At 35.1% G+C, this 19,861-nt stretch overlaps 1 protein-coding gene across 4 annotated transcripts in view; it reads left to right on the plus strand.

The window, feature by feature from the left end:
- Positions 1-19,861, plus strand: part of CNTN6 (contactin 6) — a 145,479-nt gene that overhangs the window by 58,680 nt on the left and 66,938 nt on the right. For 2 of the 4 annotated variants that reach the window (XM_059937713.1, XM_059937714.1), the window contains 4 exons: positions 12,083-12,262; positions 15,260-15,396; positions 16,927-17,056; positions 18,978-19,128. In XM_059937713.1, the coding sequence (XP_059793696.1) occupies positions 12,083-12,262; positions 15,260-15,396; positions 16,927-17,056; positions 18,978-19,128 (598 nt within the window). Of the gene's footprint in view, positions 1-12,077; positions 12,263-15,259; positions 15,397-16,926; positions 17,057-18,977; positions 19,129-19,861 lie in introns of all 4 variants that reach the window. The other 2 variants (XM_059937712.1, XM_059937715.1) reach the window with 2 other exon arrangements.

Genomic DNA, 19,861 nt, shown 5'->3' on the forward strand with positions numbered 1-19,861 from the left:
TCATAACTCTCCTACCACTCTTGTAAACAACCAAACATATTTACTTTTCTTTTCTTTTCTTTTTTGTGTGTGAATCTTAATTTAGTAACTTTGCTGTCAATGCCCTGGAATGTAAATAAAATTAGTCACTGCACTAAATGTTCCTAGGTGTTCTGGAGCCTTCACACAGAGGACTATATTTATGTATACATGTATATCTTATTTATTTTTTCTAATTTATGAAGAAAAAGATACTCAGCTTGGCTATTAATGTCAAGCAATAAATCTGAAGTCTCACCAAGATGTTTTGATCTATTCCAGAACTTTCAGATGACAGAGCAGCTATTTGATTTTGCTTTTCTTGTTACACATATGGACATCATTGCAGATCATACCACAGAAAGGTTGCTCAAGACACTCAGGATGACAGTAGTATTTTAAAATCAAACTAGGTACATTCAAATTTTTCAGACTTTTAACACTTGGTTTAAAAAAAAAGTCAGAGAGATATCTTAAAATTGTCCCATTTGAATGCCTAATAAGCAGTTTAGCTTTTTAATTTTCCTCATTGAGTTGAATGGATAGAGAGCAGACTATTTTCCTAACATACCTTCTCCCTTTTGCCCCACAATGTATACTGAAGCTTACTCATTAGGTTCTCACTAACTGCTTTGCTTTTTTATCATGATCTTATATTGCTTGGCATAAAATAGTATGGTAATGTCCATGCAAATCTGAGAAATGACAAATGTTCAAGCCAATCTTTGAGAAATTGAAAGATAGTAACCCCTCAACAAAAACACAGTCACACACACACTCACCCTGGAGCTGAAAGATTTATCAGCAGATTTACTAACATTTCAAGGCAACATTGTGTTCTGGAAAGAGTATAGACTTTGAATTCAAAGAGATCAGGGTTTAAATTCTCAGATCCCCTGTCAATAGCTGGGTCGCTATGATCAGTTTTCTTATCTGTAAAACAAACGTAAAAACTAGATAGATAGATAGATGGATAGATAGATAGATAGACAATAGAGAGAATAGGATTGATGTAAGGACTGGAAATACTATTAAACTTCCCTACCAGAGTCCCTGGCTTATAATAGGCAATCAATAAATTACAACAATTTTATTAATTGTGGTCATTGTCAGTGCTGCTTTGGCTGAGGAAGTAAAAAGGAATACACAGGAGGGAGAGAAGGGGTTTCTGCATTCTATTTCTGTGCTAACACAATCCTCAAGGACTTGCTCAGAACAATGGATTTACCATTTCTAAATAATGTGTTTAATCTTTGTAAGGATTATTGACATTCCCTCATTTATTCATTTGGCAAATTAAGCTCCAGTATCTATTAACTTAGCAAATATGCATTAAATACCTCATTCAATAATTAATTCCTTTATTCCTTCACTTAGTCAGAAGGAATTCTCCTGGCAGCAGATGCTAGGCTAGGCCCTGCGGAAATATGATATAAAGGCCCCAGGGAGTTTGCAGGCTACTGAAAATAGGATTGGTGTAACAATATGTGATCATACATTTTTCCTGGGATCTGCTCTTTCCTTACAAACTTTCAGTGAAGGAAGATTCAAGGATAGTCATTCTGGGAGCTTTCCCGATTATCTTTTCCCCAGGTTACTCCTTGTTAAATTGAGATTGGAGGCAGTCACTCTCAATTCCTTTGGTAGAACTAATGTTAGACTGTTATTGAAGGGGCCCTTCGTATCTCTTAGAAATAGAAGATTCTTGCTTCTTTTTCTCCCATTTCATCAATACTTTTTTTTTTTTCAAAATTAATACTTTTGAAATAACAGTTTTAGAACACAAAAGTTGAGCAGATGGTATAGTGAAATCCCCTATAATGCCACACACAGTTTCCCCTATTATTAACATCTTACACTAAGATGGTACATTTGTTACAATTAATGAACCAACATGAATACATTTTAATTAACTGAAGTCCATAATTTACTCAAATTTCCTTGGTTTTTACCTGATGCCCTTTTTTTTATTCCAAGATTCCATCCAACGTACCACACTGAGTTTTCTTGTCTCCCTAGGCTCTTCTTGGCTGTAACAGTGTCTCAGACTTTTCTTGTTTTTGATGACCCTGACAGTTTTGAGGAGTGGTGGTCAGTTTTACTGTAGGATGGCCCTCTATTTGAATTTGTCTACTATTTTTCTTATAATTAGTCTGAGGTTATGGGTCTTGGGTGAGAAGACTACAAAGGTAAGGTGCCATTTTCGCACATCATATTAAGGTTACTCTCGCTCACAATGATCTATGGCTACCGATGCTGCCCTTCATCACCTGGCGGAAGCAGTTTTGTCAGGGTTCTCCACCATAAACGTACTCATTTTTCTCTCTTTACATTTGAGTCTTTGAAAGGAGGTTAATATGTGCTGTCCACACCTAATGAGTAGGGAGTCAGGCTTCACCTCCTCTAATCTATGTTAATTTATTTGGAATTCTTCCTCATGGGAGATTTTTCAGGTCTCCCTTCCCATTTATTAATTTATCCAATCCTTTATTTATATGAGTATTGATTAGTAGATATTTATTTCATACTTTGGGTCATAATCCAATATTGCTTTATTTTGCTGCTCAAATTGTTTCAGCATATTCTTCTGTAAAATGCTTTTAAAATTGTTTTTTTAAATGTACACTATGAATGTATCTCTGGGTCATTAAACAGTTTTCTGTACCCTCAATTGTAATGACAGTGGGGTATTCAGATGTATGTTTTCAGCCAGTCTCCTACTGGTGGACATTTAGTTTCCTTTCGTTTGGTTTTCATTTTTTGTTGTCATGAATAATGATGTAATGCATATTCTTGTGGCTATATTTTGCCCATCTCCATGTGAACTTCCTCAATATATTTTTTAAAAATTAGAATTTTTGGATAACAGGAATATAAAAGCTAAGGTTTCTGATATGTGTTGCCAAATTCTCCTGAAGAACCACTGCAGAGGGTCCACTTTCAAAGACCAGGACCCTAGGTTACAAGTTGGGTCTCTTTTGATCTTACACACATGCTGAATCCAATGTCGAACATTCCTTTCATTTTTTTTCTATTTCAAAAACCAAAATTGGATTTTTACACTGCTGTTTCCAAAACTAAATTAATTTAAAGGTTCTAAAAATCATCCAAGAAGAATATATATACTTTCTGCAAGTGACTGTTCATCCTTTCCATTCCAGTCTATCACCACCTTTCTCAGGAGACCTACAGTTCTTACTTTTTAAGTAACTGGCAATTGCAGGAGAGAAAGATTTCAAATCCAAGTTGGAACTGAGCTGAAGGAAAAGAAGTTACTTCCTTTTTTCCAGCTGACCTTGGAACCCATCTCTAGAACCTTTACTGGAATTTGGAGGCATCTCAATATGTTAAAAAAAAAAACTCTATGATTTCATCTTCTGGCCCTTGGACAAAAGGAACTCTACCCACTGATTATAAAACATGTTAGTTCATTAGGTGAAGAATATATTTCTAAGCACACATTATACAGACTAAAAAGGTGATTCTCATGTTGTAGCTGGTTAGCTCACACAGGAGCAGAAAAACATGGTGGTTTAGAGCTCAGTCAGTATGGAAAGACAGACTTTAGCTCAAAACTTTTCTTTTAAAGCTTACTGTGTGATACTGGGCATGTTACTCAACCTATTCTAGTCCCAATCTCCTCATCTACAAAATGTTAATAGCAATAGTACTGTGTCTCATGGTATTATTATATGGTTTCAATGAAGCACTTAGCACAGTGCCTGGCACATACTGTGCTCAATAAATGTTAGATATATTAATAATAGAATGATTAAATATAAAAAACCATATACAATGTCTCCTTTATATTTAAGTTTATGATTATGAGCAGAGCTAAGGTCAAGCCCTATAATTCTTAAGGAGTTATAATTCTGAACATAATTCTGAAGGAACATGTGCCTCGAGAACCTACCTCAACCAAATTATCATTTTCTCTGCTGTAGTGTAACATAGCACTCATATGATTGGTGAAGTATTTATTTAGGGTTAATATTATGTATTAATAAAACATTATGGAGGGGCTTCCCTGGTGGCGCAGTGGTTGAGAATCTGCCTGCCAATACAGGGGACACGGGTTCGAGCCCTGGTCTGGGAGGATCCTACATGCTGCAGAGCAACTAAGCCCGTGAGCCACAACTACTGAGCCCGCGCGTCTGGAGCCTGTGCTCCCAACAAGAGAGGCCGCGACAGTGAGAGGCCCGCGCACCGCGATGAAGAGTGGCCCTCGCTTGTCACAAACTAGAGAAAGCCCTTACACAGAAACGAAAACCCAACACAGCCAAAAATAAATAAATTAAAGAAATTCTCAAATTCACAAACTCAGCATAACCCTTTTAAAAATAAATAAATAAATAAAAATAAAACATTATGGAGAAGCTGTCAATTAACTGCTAAGTGCAGTATCATTTTCAGCTCTACCACACCTTGAAATTATGGGCTCCAGTTTTATGTTTCATGTGCAAATGATTACTCACATTGTGGAGTAGAAAATAGCAATAAAGTCTTAGGGACTCTTTGGATGATAGAACCTTCCTGTCCCTATGTGATGATCATGGTAATAAGGCAACTTAGTAAGCTTTATTATTGGTTCAAACTTTATATTTCAGAATGTATTCTCGTAGTATATCCTCATTTTATCCTTTCAAGAAGACTTTTACGTACCCATTGTTACCTCTAGCTATAAAGAGAAAGCTGAGGCTCAGAGATGTTAGGTAATTTGCACTCATTTACACAAAACTCACCTGTGTCCTTTTACTCTACATGCAAGTACTATTCTGCTACCACTGCTATTACGTCCAAACCGTCTGTGGCTTTTCAATTGGCTGCAGCAACTGTAGTGTCAAGTGTCAAATACCAGATAAATACGTGCACATGATAACATTTTTCCCCCAAGGGAAACCTGGTATACACACTGACCAGTAGAACAGGATCATGACTACGTTTAGATCACTCAGAAAAAAAAAAAAAGATTTTCCTTTTTCCATAACAGTAAGATTGCTTTTCTACAGAACTCATGAATTTATCCATATTGTATCCCCATAGGACAATCTCATATTCCAAGCTCTTTGTATGAATATTTCAAGTTGAGGAAATGAAAGCAGCTAGCTGAACAGTCTGAAAATTTAACAAAGGCACTCCTTGCTGGTTTTGTTATTCTGCTTCCCTCTCTTCGATTAAAAATGGCCACTGGCGGGATTTTCTGAAATGCGGTTCAAGTTAAGAATAATCCCAAATATAAGCATCTTAGGAAACAGGTTCTCTGTACCAGTTTCTAGTTAAAAACTTGGTATGGCATGGATTTAAGCTGTGGATAATGAGATTTAAGAAATCCAGGGAAGAAATATAAGCTTTCTCAAATAGCACTAGTAATGAAAATTCTATTTATGGGCTAAAAGTATAGAATTGAAGCAGAGTTTGTACAAGAGTGTGAAGAGCTTTAATTTAACTTCCAGTTCAGGTTGAACTAGGCCAGAGGGTTAACAAATGTATTCTCTGCCTCCAGATAAAATTAATGGGATGCTCACTCTGTAAAAGCATAATGACAAGAGAGTAAGGAGTGAAAGTCCTTATTTATGGCAATGCTTATTTAAGAAGCACAATACCAGAGGGAAGGGCAAGAAAGAAAGAAAGAGAGAGAGAGAGAGAAGGAAAGGAAGGAAGGAAGGAAGGAAGGAAGGAAGGAAGGAAGGGAGGGAGGTGGGGAGGGAGGGAGGGAGGAAGGAAGGAAGGGAGGGAGAAAGGGGGGAGAGAAAGAAAGAGACAAAAAGAGGGAAAGAGAAAGCAGGAGGGAGGGAAGGAGGAAGAAAGAAACTTTGCTTTTATGATCTAGTAGTATTTTAGAACTGTGAGGACTCACATTTCAGGAAAATATAGAAACAAAATAAGAAAAGGCTTTTGCAAAGTTTTTTGAAATACACGGTTCATGAATGCCTCATCTATGGTCTGAGGAAACTTTGGATGAGAGAGTTGCTTCAAATTGATTTTCTTTATTGAGATTTGTATCCAAGCTGGATTTTGACACCGTATTTGTGAAGATTAAAAAAAAAAAAAAAAAGTGGGGAGGAACTGGAGCTGAAAGGGAAATGTTGCCAGAAATGGCTGATACCTGTAGTTAGGATGATGATGGCACCATGTATTTTAACTTAACCTTTAAATGACAGAGTTTCAAGAGATTTAATAATAATCTCCATTCTGAAGACCCTTCAAAGATCTCCCTTGCTGCATGGCATTCTTCATATATTAATATATTAACTTTGCACTTTAAATAGATCACTTATTTTAAATTAAAATGAACTGCCAGAGAATATTACATCACTAATATCATCATCGTGGACAAACTAGGTAGAGCCTAAATAGAATGCTAAAGCCACAGAAGGAGAAGGAGTCTACTAGTGCTAATAACTGAATGGGTGGCAACTCAGAGAATTGGAGGGTGGATCACAGTAAATTAGCCTGTACTGGAACTCTAAGTGGAAGAGAATTGGCAGGTAATAATTTAGCAGAAATTACCTGTCTAAACGTGAGTACCATTCCAAAAAGGTAATTAGGATTGTTAACAACTTCCAGCTGAGTATTTAACTCGACATATGGACACCATCTGTCACAATCCTGGTATAAAGTAAGCACTCAATTAATGGTTATTAATATTCATAAATAAACGTTCAGCTTTCTTACAACGCATTTTTTTTCTCTTTGGAGAATGTTGTCTAATTCCTTTCCTCTCTACCATAATGGCCCTAGATGATAAGCCAGGCTGGAAAAAAAAAGTATTTTACAGCAAAGCATGTTATATCTCACCTGAGACATCCCTGCTCTCATGATGAGGAAATGAACATGACCACTATGATCAGAGGCATTATCTCCTTACCAGCCAGTGTATTAAACAGGAAGAAGCAGGAAATTTACTTCTAGAGACATATGTGCATGCTTGTGTACCCATTTCGTTCACAGTATGGAGATCTGATTTTAGTTTATTTATGATTCATAAATCAATTTATGTCAAATGCCTAGTCATATGGAGTTCTTAAAGGAGAATAGAAAACAGATAAATATAAGCTAGGAATCTGGCTTTTGAAATGATAACAGTAACATAATAATCTTAAATTATTTTTTAACTTGTCATTAACACAAAAAATACATTGTTTAATGTGTTTTAGACAGTGTGTTAAACACATGAAATGTATTATATCATTTAATCTTCACTCTAATCCTGTGACTTACATACTAGTGTTAAGCCCTATCCTATAAATGAGAATATTTATGTTATAAATGTGCAATAACATATAGCTGGTAAGTGTAAAAACTGCACTCTGCTCTGTACTGTATAAATAGTATTCTATTATAATAGCTTTGTTATTAATATTAGCACTAGTATTAGTATTATCATTTATACAGAATGGTATCTCTTGGAAAAATTAACTTGCATTTAAAACTAAAGCTCACTACTAAAAAAATTTCATCTTTTGTTGATTTTAGTTCTTTCTACCCACTGTCCATTTGGGATGTCTTCAGAAAAGAGAGACGGTGCAAAATCTAAAGCAATTCATTTAGTGTCTTCATAAAAAGTGCCCAGACTAAATGGGAACTTTTCATTAAAATGCACATGTTTTACATTTATTCTCCCTGACCCTATATCTCACGTTACCAGTGGTAATCAAGAGGCTCATGACATTCATATTTTGTACTGACATAACAAATCTGAAAACAAAATCTCAACGTTTAATTAGTAACTGTGAAATCATATAAAACTGCTTGATTTTTCTCCCATTAGACATTTTGTTAACATGAAATATAGCCACAAAACACACTTGATAAGGCTTTTGATTAAAAAGTTTAAATGTTTGAGTGACTATTTTTTGATAGTTTAATTGCTCTGAGGATTCCAAAATATCTAGAGTATAAAATATAATATCCTGAAGGAATCTACCATATCATACAATTCGATCACACAGATAGAAAATAACATAGCTAGGATTTGAACCCAGGCATTCAGACACTATTTGTAAAGTCTTTTTTTGGACGAGAGCAGCAGGAAAATTACTCAAACAGGCATAAGACAAAAAGAGACTGTATTGACTAATGGAAATGTTCAAGGAGATTTTTAAAAAAAATTTTTTGGCATCAAGCGTGACAATCTAGACCTGTAAAGAATTCCAAGTTTCCTTCTTTTGTGTTAGCTTTGACTTTCAAAGACACTTTCTCCATGTGGTGGAAGTGTTGCCTAGAAGCACCAAGCTATATCCCACTGTCTGAGGAAACCCTAGTGACAAAAGATCCTCTCTTTAATAGCTCCTCCAAAAGCAGTCCCAGAACTGAGTCTAGTTGTCTCTGATTGGGTTGTCTTAGTTCCCAGAGTTAACCAACCATGGTGGCCACGGTACACTAGCTTCTAATGGCAAGATCTGAATCTTGTGCTCGGTCCTGCAGCCAGAGGTACAGTCCTCCCAATTCAAATCAGATGGACTAAAGATAGTAAGCATTGGGTTTTCTAAGGAAAATCAAAATGCACACACAAAAACCAACACATATCCACTGCAGATTGAGAATACAGAGGTCTAATTCTTATACCCTTCTTCAAAATTGAAAGTTATGTTAGAAGCCAGTTCATTGAATCTTATAAGCTTCTCAATTGAGTTGAGTGGTTTATGAGAGAAGATGTATCACTCCAAACATAACTGAGGTAAGAAAAACAAGATCTAGAGGATGTTCTTTAAGTGAGAAACTTATGTCTCTCTTCAGCCTCATGTCTCTTTCACATTTCTTGCCTTCTAGTGTAATTTTGACCCTATAGAGCATTGTTCTGAAAATATATTCCACACTCATGGTTTTTCACAAGGATTCTACTGCTCAGTTTTTGGTCTTATATGCCATTAATGTTCATTTCCACAGAATATCATTTTTATGTGTCTAGTGGCTATATAGAAGTACCATATTGAGAAGTACTTACAGCTGGTATTGTAATCAAAGTGGAACATGATTAGAGCATATTGGGTGTTCTAATAAACTGGTTTTCCAAGAAGTAGATCTTGAAAGGATATTTTTTTTAAAGTGACTTTTTAGAAGAGTTCTTATGAAGAACCCATCAGAGAATGGACAAGCCCACTTGGGAAAAAAGAGTAGCCAGGCAGAGTATAATATCATGCAAAGCTCCACAGAAGATAAATTTGCCTCAGTCTTGTACAGGAGTTCTAGAAAGAGTGCAGGTCACACCTAGAGGTATTCCACCATCAGGGGCAGGGGGGCTGGAGTATTTACGCCTCATTTAGTCAGTTATTGGTTGAGAGTTGCCCCAGGGAGTATGTAAATTCCTAACTGTTTTCAGCTCTTTTTTTGTGAAGGAAAAGTTAGCTACAGCAGCTTAAGGGTAGTTGACAGCAAAATGATGCATGTACTAACTGTTGAGGGTGAAAGCACATCAGGACTTGGGGTGCTAAGGGATGAGAAAGAAAACGGGTGAAGCACTGACATTATCTGCTACACTACTTCTATTGGAAAGGTGTGTCTATACAGGATACATCATTTTATCCTTCAAGGGAAAAATGCTTGTCCAGAGACTCCAGTGTCCTCACTGAGTTCTTTTGGAGGGAAAAGTCAGAATAATTGGGATTGGTGGGACTTGTTCTTTTTACCCCCACTTAATTGGGCCACTTAAGATGGTGATTCACTTTTACAAAACCACAAAAATTGAAAGCTATCAGAGGATGATTTTACAGTAGCTGTGATGTCTGTTTTGTCTTTTAAGCACATAGATTCTGAGACAAAGAAACCTGGAAATAAATCCCAGCTGTGCCACCTTCACTTATAGAAAGAGAAAATGAAATTATATTTACACATTATACACATAGTGCTTGGCACATAGTGCTTGGCACATAGTTTGTGGTTAATAAACCGTAGCTCTTCATTGTGATATTATTATAGTTATTATTATTAAGTGTCAAACCATTCAATTTCTGGTTCAGAGATTTAGATATTTAGTTAGGTTAAAAATTGACTTCTGTCTTCATAGTTAAAATAAAGAACAATGATATAACAATGGGAAAATAGTCTTCACTGAAATTTTTTTTTTTGTCTGAATGTTTTAGGTTAAAATGTTTTTTAGTTGAATATTTTGCATGTATTTGTCATAAACCTCAGGGATACACTATCATAAAAAGACAACAAAGGATCATGAATTCAGATAAATATCAGAGCCTCTATTTATAATATTTTTCTCTTTGTAAATAAATTTTCTTAGAATTTTTCTATTACACGGGTAATACATGCTCATTGTAGGAAAATAATGGAAAAATTGAGATAAGCTGAAAAAAGGAGAATAAAAGGCGTTCATATTCTCACCACCTATAGCTACTAACTTTTCATGTTCACATACACGTTGCATGTATTTTTAAAAATTGGATAATACTGCCCCAGACTTGGTGAAGATCTTTCTCTGTGAGTAAACTTTCTTCTAGAACTTTATTTTTATTCTTAGTTTGGTACTTCATAAAATGAATGAATAAGAAAACCAGTTAACTGGATTAATTGTTGGCAAGAATATGCCATTTTACTAAAATATCAACCTAAAGTTGTGGCGAGTGGCAAGGCTTTTTAAAAGGACAAAAACAAAACTTATCATAATACATAATGATGTTGTGTTTAACAAAATTCAAGTTGCATTTGTCACTATATGCTAATTTCGAGAAAAACAGATGAACCAAACGTTGATTGGGGAGTATGTTTCCTGTCAAATATGTGTGAGCACACGTATGACATTCTGCATGATGTATATCTTTGATTTGCACAGCAGGATCATCATTGTTTGCAATAAAAAATTCCTGAGCCTTCATCAGTTTTCCTGCTTTAATTGAAGTCTCTACTCAGTCATCACCACCAATTTTCTGCAGTTCTTACTGCTCAGACTCAGTAGATCTTCATTTGTCAACCACTTTGTATGTGACTGGATGGTTCTCCTACATTAGTTTCATGGACTTGAAAAAAATTCTGCATCTTCTACAAAGTTTATAATTTGGCTTTGCAAAATGATTTACTATTATTATTATTATTATTTGAAATACGTTTAGAACAGAAATATTTAAAGCACCTGAAAATCCATAAGGAAATGAAGAATTACTTGAAAGTAAGAAAGGAAAGATGATAGTGCGAATAGACTGGGGATTGATTTTACAAATGATTGGTTTATTAGGGAAGATTTTCTGGTTATAACTTTATTTATAACCTACATTTCTTTATATTCTATCTGTACAAGTGAGGCCTTCCTCACCATGGTATTTTTGCTGTTTTAAAAGATAATCGTATTAGACTAAACATATTAGATTTAAGACCTTAAGCTAAATTACTATAAATAAAGGAATTCTTTACAAATTCTTTCTGAAAAGAGACAGAGTACAATGTAAAGTTATCTTTTATGTCATTTTGTTTTAAGTTTGGGTATAAATAAGTACATTCTTTTGAGGATCATAGATTCTGTCCTCCCAATTCATCTGGGTTTGTTATATAATACTGATCCCCTTTGATAATTTAGCTCACCCATCACATATGTCTTCAGTTACATATTAGTACCAATTTAGCTATAGAGGAATCTGTATTTCTGTCCTAGAATCTGTAAATAGAGAGAGCTTGCCTCCTCTTAAAAGTCACATCCTCACAAAGAATTTCCTGACCACCGTATTTAAACTGATATAATCTTGTTATTATCTCTGCACCTTATTTCCTTTGTTTCAGTTATTGCAATCTACAAATATATTTGTTTTTTATAATTTGTTTACTGCCTGTTTCCCCACTAGTCTGTGAGCAACATGAGGGCAGAAAACATGTTTAGTTCAGTCATCAGTTTATTCCCTGATCCTAGTACTGTGACTTGCACATGACAGGCTCTTAATAAAGTGTTATAAATCGCTGGATGAGTGAATGGCGAATGACTGCATGATCTGAAAACCAGTCACAATATAATATATTGATTGATTTATTTTCCTTGAGAGTTATGCTTAAGGAATTCTTATTTTATCCTGCTGTCATAAAGACTGAACCATCTTCTATTCTAATGAGGTATAACTGTTTAGTCCAGTCCCTGATATTAGTTGGAGGAGGTTGGATGGAAGCCCGTTGCCTGGGAAAGTCAAGTACAGCAAATCCCAAGCTATCCTTGAAATCCCAAACTTTCAACAGGAAGATGAAGGCGTCTATGAGTGCATTGCAAGTAACCTCCGAGGAAGAAATCTTGCAAAAGGTCAACTCATTTTCTATGGTGAGCTAATGAATTTCAAAAAGTATATGAAATAATTGGTCATATCCTTCATAGTAAATAGTGAAGGTCTTTAGCATGTTGTGGAAAAGTGTCATAGGAGAAATAGAGAAGACACATTTCCAGGAAAGGATGTTTATTAATACAATGATTAGCAGATGGGAATGACCATTTTTAAAATATGGCTTTAATTTCAGCATAGTATGCTAATAAATAATAGCATGCTATTGTTTATTATAATTGCCTTGGAAATATCAGCAATGTCATGTAAAAGCCATAGACGTTTATAACACGAAGTAGAATGGAATTCAATATAGTTTCCTTAAAACATTCAGCAACAGCCTATGAAAACCTTAATTATAATCTCAAGTAGAACTTACAAAAGGAGAAAATGACAGGAGAAACATAATACTTAATGGTAGTTTTCAGTATTTGTTTATATTTCCCATAATTGTCTACTCATATGTAGGTAATAGAAAAATAAACTCATTACTTCATTTAAAAAATATACTTGCCTCAATTATCAGAATCTGTCATGGACTTAAGAGAGATGGTGAAAGCATATATTTTCTAAAAGTTGTCTTTATGTCTTCTTTCATCTAGGCCAAAATACACACTTGCATGAAATTCACTTTTTTTTTTTTTTTGATGCCAAAAAACCATAAAATATACCTCATAATTATCAAAATGTTTGTTGCTTTTAAAATATTCTTAACTTCTTTGCTAAATTCAATACATTTGTACTAGGGGACTTTTTAAAACTGTATTTATACATGGCCAAAAGTCATTTTCTATGTGACATGTTTCTATGTGACACATTTATAATCAATAATAAAGTAATTGGAGGAAAAATATCCATCTATATTGTGTCCTTATAACCTCCAAAATAAGTTTATAAAATATTATTTTCATTATAAAAAATGGAACACATTTAGAGGAGTTAAGTGAGTTACACAACCATTGACGGGGAAAAAATAAATCTAAAACCCAAGCCCATATGGCAGACTTGAAATCCTAAGCTTTTTTTTTTTTATGTAGTTCCTACTTAGTTGATGATTTAAAACTTTGTTCTTCAGAATCCTAAGCATCCAAAGAATGTACACATTAAATAAATAAATATGGTTTAAAGTTACAGTTATTGCACTAAGCAACAAACCATATATATCTCAAACTCCTGTAAACTATGTGGATTTTATATGACCATGCATTTCTTCTTCCAGGTCAAACATATGTTAGGGCAATTTCTAAACAATTACCTACAAATTATACATTTTAAAAATAATAAATAGAAACATGAATCAATTTCACCCATACACTCAGTTCTTCTAAGGGTTGCCTTCATTTATCCCTCAAGGTTGTGAAAAACATGTTCTGTAACTGGAAGTTGCCCTGATTTCCACAGGAGGTGATCTAGGCTTACTTTTCACCACAGTGGGACATCATGATTTCTTCCTCTCCTCCCTGAAGGACCTTCTATCTTTGTGGAAGCGGAAGTTACAGTGGAAACACCCTGAAAGTCAGATATACTTGTGCATCATTTCAAAGACTCTCAGTCCCACTTTCTCCAACTACTGCTGCAGTGACCAGCTCAGCACCATGGTTTGCAGGTGTAACCTGACAGAGTCTTACCGCAGGTGCCACAGAAGGCCATCTTGTTTCCTGCTCCAGTTTTCTTTGGCCCCTTCAAGGACCTACTCAGCACTTAAGCACACACAACCTGGATGTTCTAATAGTTAACACTTGCACTGCCCTTGAATAACTGTGAAAAAGAGGCAATGCATAAATGCTTCCTCCTCCTTTCCTGGGTAGGCAGTTATAGACACTCCTTATACATTCACAGAGGATGGGGTAACAATCGTCCGTGCTGGTGGTCAACTCAATAACTCATCCTTGCATTAACTCTTTCCTTCCCTGTTGACTCTCCCTTTTCCTGACACCTTATCCTTGGCCAGCACTCACAAATAAACAAACTGAACACAAGCCCTTGACTTTGGCTCTGCTCTCAGAGTAAAAAGATATGTTTATCTTTTCTAACTATGTCTTCTTGAGCAGGTTACCTAACACCCATACAACAAAATCCTCTATAAAAGTTTGGAGGGAGAATTGAGTACAACACATGTAAAACACCTAGCTTGTAATAGACTGAGATTCCAAAGGAAGGCTCCTCCACTCCAACATATCTAGAATAGATCTAAACAAAGGTGAGGGATTAAATGGCAAATCCAGAAAGTTTCCTATCATCATTATAGAAGAAATATTAATTTTAAAGCATTTAACTTATACACCCCTGTTTCCATGAATGTTAGAAAGGATAATACTACCTTACACTTAAATAACATTTCAACATCAATTATACCAGTTGCTTTTTGCTTCAGAACTATGTAGAACTTTCTCAGATTAGAAAATAAGGTTTGGAAAATTCATGCCTAGGATTAAAGTTAGATGCTTAACCGATATACAACTCCAAAAGTTCTCATTCCCTGTCAAGAATTTTATGTAGGGAAAAAAAAAAAACTGGATTATTACCGTACTAAAATGCGATGAGGCTGATATTTGATTTATGCTTCAAACTATTGAATTGTAATTATGTCAGGTATAGATACAATTATTTTACTTAGTTTAATCCAAATGTAATCAATGGCCTTTTGCCCACAGAGGGTTCAGATTTGATATACATTTTCTAACTTGACCTACATCCTAATATTTAACATGGAATTATTCTCTAGCCTTGTTCCCACAACTCCCAAGTTGTTATATAGGTGCAGCAAAATGACAAAAGGCAAACATCAATCTTATGCAAAAGGTCCACTGATATTTACAACAGGGTTTCTCTTATCCCACTTTGGGGGTCCTGCATTTCTCTTCCCTCAAATCATGTGTGTACAGTACTACCAGACCCAGTTAGCCTTGCCCTTCTGATTTCTACAGTCCTTGGAAAGTAAAATAATGTCTTGGATAACTGACTTGCTGAAGAGCTGCTGTTGTTTCTTTTTGAAACAGCCCCTCCAGAATGGGAACAAAAAATCCAAAATACATACCTGTCCATCTATGACAGCTTGTTTTGGGAATGCAAAGCTAGTGGAAAGCCAAACCCTTGGTACACGTGGTTAAAGAATGGTGAACGCCTCAATCCAGAGGTAAGCAACTGTGCTGATATTAAACATTCACCTACTCTGCTAGGGAAATTTTGTTACTAACAGAAACTATGTTTCTGGAGTGTTTAGTAGGTGTCAGGAAATATAGTATAATCTTTATATACCTTAATTTATTTGATCCTTAAATTTATTTAATCCTCACATAGCTATTAATATTATCACCATTTTTCAAATGAGAAAACTAAGGGTAGAGAACACAACTTGTACAAGGTCACACATTACATTACACATCTGGATCCGTATTCAGATGATACCATTATCATCATCATCATCATTATCATCATCATCATCATCATCATCATCATCATCAACAACAACATCCATGGAACTCTCATATGAGCCAGGCCCTGTGTTAAATATTTTCCATGCATTATCTTATTGTGTCCTCATGACAATTTTATGAGAGAGATATGATTATTATTTCTATAAATGAAAAAAAATTGGTTTCAGAGGGCTTAAGTCCATTTGTCCAAGGTCACACGGCAGCTAGTAAATGTTAGAATTAGTATTCTAAGCATAATCTGACTCCAGAACCCAAGCTCTTAATTATTACCCAGTATCTTGGTTTTATGAAAGCTAATGGCTGTCTCTAACCTTAGGGAAGTAGAGAACTGAGGCAGTTATCCTCATTTTTCAATCTAAAGCATACCTTATTCTACAATATACAGAAAATGAGACAAGGTTATTTTTCCCATCAAATTATCCAAATAATTGTGTTAATTCTCCACTCTACTTTGCACTTATATGCACAGTTAGAGATAAAAGGAACATCTGTTGTTTAGAATCTGAATGGAACACTGTTCTTTGTTTCGGCTTTACTGAAATTTAATTCCTGAATCCCTTTTGCATATAACATTCCCTGTTTCCTCCAGCCTACTTTTGTTATCTTTAGAAGATGGTAATAGGTACCCTGAAGTATTTAAAGTTATATTTGCACTATTAAACTATTTCATTCTACACACTCAAAATTATATTTCTATACCCCAAATGGGACTCTGTAACAGATTTTGGCTATTTAAACATACTTTACAGTCCACTGCAGAAAAGAAGAATTTAGCTCCTTCAACTTATGTACTCAATTAGAAAATTATCAAGTCATCATATTTTAAGTCTTTCTGAGACATTATGATGGAAATCCAAGGAAATTTGCTAATCACTCTACCCACGTCTAACATTATTGTCAACCATGTTTTCTGGAAAATTGTAATGGTAGAGTATTCCAATTATTTTATATACCATATAACAGAAAGGTAACATACCTTCTATGCAAAAAATGCCAATATTCAAAGAAATAAGGTAACATAAAATATACTAACCACTAAAATTATACTAAGAACATTTCCATTTTTTTAAACTCCACAAAGCTTCTCAGGATCTTGAAGTATATTAACCTCATTTTCATAAGCAATAGTTCTCATACACCAAAATATCATAGCTCATAGATATGCATAAATGATAAGAGAATACCCACGTTAACACACTAGCATCTTTATGTGACTTTTCTTTTATTAGGAAAGAATTCATATAGAAAATGGGACACTTATCATAACTATGCTGAATGTGTCAGATTCTGGTATCTACCAATGTGCTGCAGAAAACAAATATCAGATAATTTATGCAAATGCAGAATTGAGAGTATTAGGTAAGTCATTCATTTATACCCAAAAAATTCAAACTGACATTTTAGCAAGCTATGATTATGTGTAATATGAATCCAATTTTTCTGTAAATTAGAAATTGCTTTTCCTTGAAATAATGAAAAATGTCTAAGTTAGCTTCTACAAAAATGCAAAGTGAGAATTATTATTCTGCTAGGGCAGCATATTAGGGCTTGGAGGAGCCCACTATTGGGTTCATCCAAACCAGAAGGGGTTCCTCCAAAGCTGATCCCAGCATGAGGTTTTGAATACAACCCCAAAAGCATCTATTAGGAATGTTTTCAGCTGAAAATAAGAAAACAAGAAATGAAAACCTCAATTTATAGAGACTTAAACAACGATTTATTTTATCTCAATAAGAACTTCATGGGTGGTAACTGAGCAATGGCACTGTGACTTGATGACGTTATTCTTTAAACTCTTTCCTCATGCTTGTAGCCTCCTGGTTCCAGGATGACTGCTGTAGCTACAGAAATCAAGTCCATATTCAAAGCAGAAGAAGACAGAGTGGACAGTCCTTTTCATTAGAAAAGCAAAAATTTCTGAGCCCTTACAGCAGACTCCGTTTATGTCATTAGCTAGAACCCTGTCATATGACCACTGAGACCTCGAGAGAAGCTGGGAAAATAAGCCCCTACAGTGGAAAATGTTGAGATAGAAGTGGTTTGTAGATGATATTCTGGAACAGTCAACCAGTGGTGTCTGTCAGGATAAATGACTCATTGATATATTTCATCCTAACGCTTTCTTAATGGTATGAAGACAGGAGATGAAAGAGAGGAGGAATCAAGCAAAAAGACAGTTTCATGAGCATATGGGTGATGGACATTGATTCATCTGTTTATTCATTCAGCCAGTATTTATTGAATATTTATTGTGTACTAAGCACCTAAAACATAATTATCAAAATTAAAGTGATCTTTACCTTCATAGAACCTGTAGTTTCACAGAGGAAAAAGGCTAAGTTTTAAAATATCATGGTTATTACAGTGAAGAATTGAATAGGTGTTATCAGTTGAACATAACCTAAATTGAGAACATTATCTTTAAGCTGAAATCAGAAGAAAAAGCATGCACAAGTCAGTGGAAGGACAGAGAAGCCATACTCGAAATGCCCAGAAGCAAGAGAACATGGCATATCTGAAAGAACTTCAGTTCACGTAGACTTTAGGCTAGGAATGGGGATTGGACACATAGGTTCCCACAAGAATGGAGCTGGGAAGACTTGGATGCACCCAGGCAGTCTAATTATTTATCACCCTCATGAACTGGTATTTGTTGAAACTGACAAAGATTGGGTTTGTTTTTTTTTTTAAGTTTCTACTCAGCCTGCCTGCTTCAACAGAAGGCAGACTATTTCCATTTTTCTAGTTAAAGGCACGCCTGAAGAAATCTAAAATAATGATGATGTACTTCTGATTTACTTCAAAGGTATTTCATTGTCATATATGTATATTCACATTTAGGATTATTATCTTGGCTAGAACAGATTTAGTAATTTCCCTAATCAGGGTTAAAATTCCGTCTTCTGTTCTTGTGGAACCATCTTCATCCTCTTCATTATAAATACTATTAAGAATGTGACTTTTTGTAACTTGCTTCCTCCCTCGCTCCAGCTTGCTTTTGTTATCACAATGACCAGCACCAAAACAAAAATAAATTACATTTACTGAGCCCATACTTTGTGCCAGGCACTATTTACCCTTCTTTATTGAATGTTATCTCATTCAAGACCTAGACTAACTTTCTGAGGTAATATCTACTGTCATCCTCATTTTACAAATGGAAACTGACTCCAAAATGCCAAATCCATAACTAGCCCAAAGAAACCTTGAGCAAAGTAGCTTGAAAAAAGTTTTGTTTACAGATATTAGTAATTTAACAATTCTGTAATTTTGTTTTTAGCCTCAGCTCCTGATTTCTCCAAAAATCCCATTAAAAAAAATTCAGTTGTTCAAGTTGGAGGGGATATTGTGATCGAATGCAAACCGAATGCTTTCCCTAGGGCCGCCATCTCCTGGAAAAGAGGAATGGAGAGCCTGAGACAAAGCAAAAGGTAAACAAATCTCTTTTGTTTTAATATTTTAAATATTTTGTAATATAATATCTTCCAGATTTTTAGGGCTTACTAGGTCTTCCAAAATTCTCTCCCTTATTACTCCCTCCCAACTTACAACTACATATGCGGAGATATCAAACATTTTCACATGATGGTAAAAACAAAAGGATCTTACAAGGCTACAAGCTGTTTCTATAATTTGACTGCAATATTTTCAGTGCATGCACTTGTAACAGATATATTTTTAAAAATCCTTTAACACCTTTTTCTATATTCAGTTTGAAGGCTTTTTCTTGACCCAGCCTGCTGAGAAATCATTGAGAAGAGCATTATACAAACAAAGGAGGCAGTCATACTCATACACCTGGCGTTGCAGTTTTTAAATAGTCACACAGGTGTTCACCCCAGGACAAAATGAATTCACCACATGAGAAAAATGTAGACAGGTTCCTGTAGAGAAAGAAGAGAGGTTTCCTTCTACTATGGATGTGGTTGAGAAATCCCTGATCGGCACTGGCATGTTTTCTGGGAGAGTTTTGACAGCCCAAAAACAGGTGTTTTTCTCTACTCATAATACATTTCAGTCCATTGTGCTGTAGAACCTTGTATACCCAGAGTTGACTTGACTACAGTTGCAGCTCTAATTTAATGACCCATGTGTGTTTCTATGTGATCAAATATACAATGGGGTACTACTATGAATTAGCTGTTGTGCTGAAGATATGAAAAT

This window comes from Balaenoptera ricei, chromosome 11 (assembly GCF_028023285.1).
Source record: "Balaenoptera ricei isolate mBalRic1 chromosome 11, mBalRic1.hap2, whole genome shotgun sequence".
In the NCBI taxonomy this organism is placed as follows: Eukaryota; Metazoa; Chordata; class Mammalia; order Artiodactyla; family Balaenopteridae; genus Balaenoptera; species Balaenoptera ricei.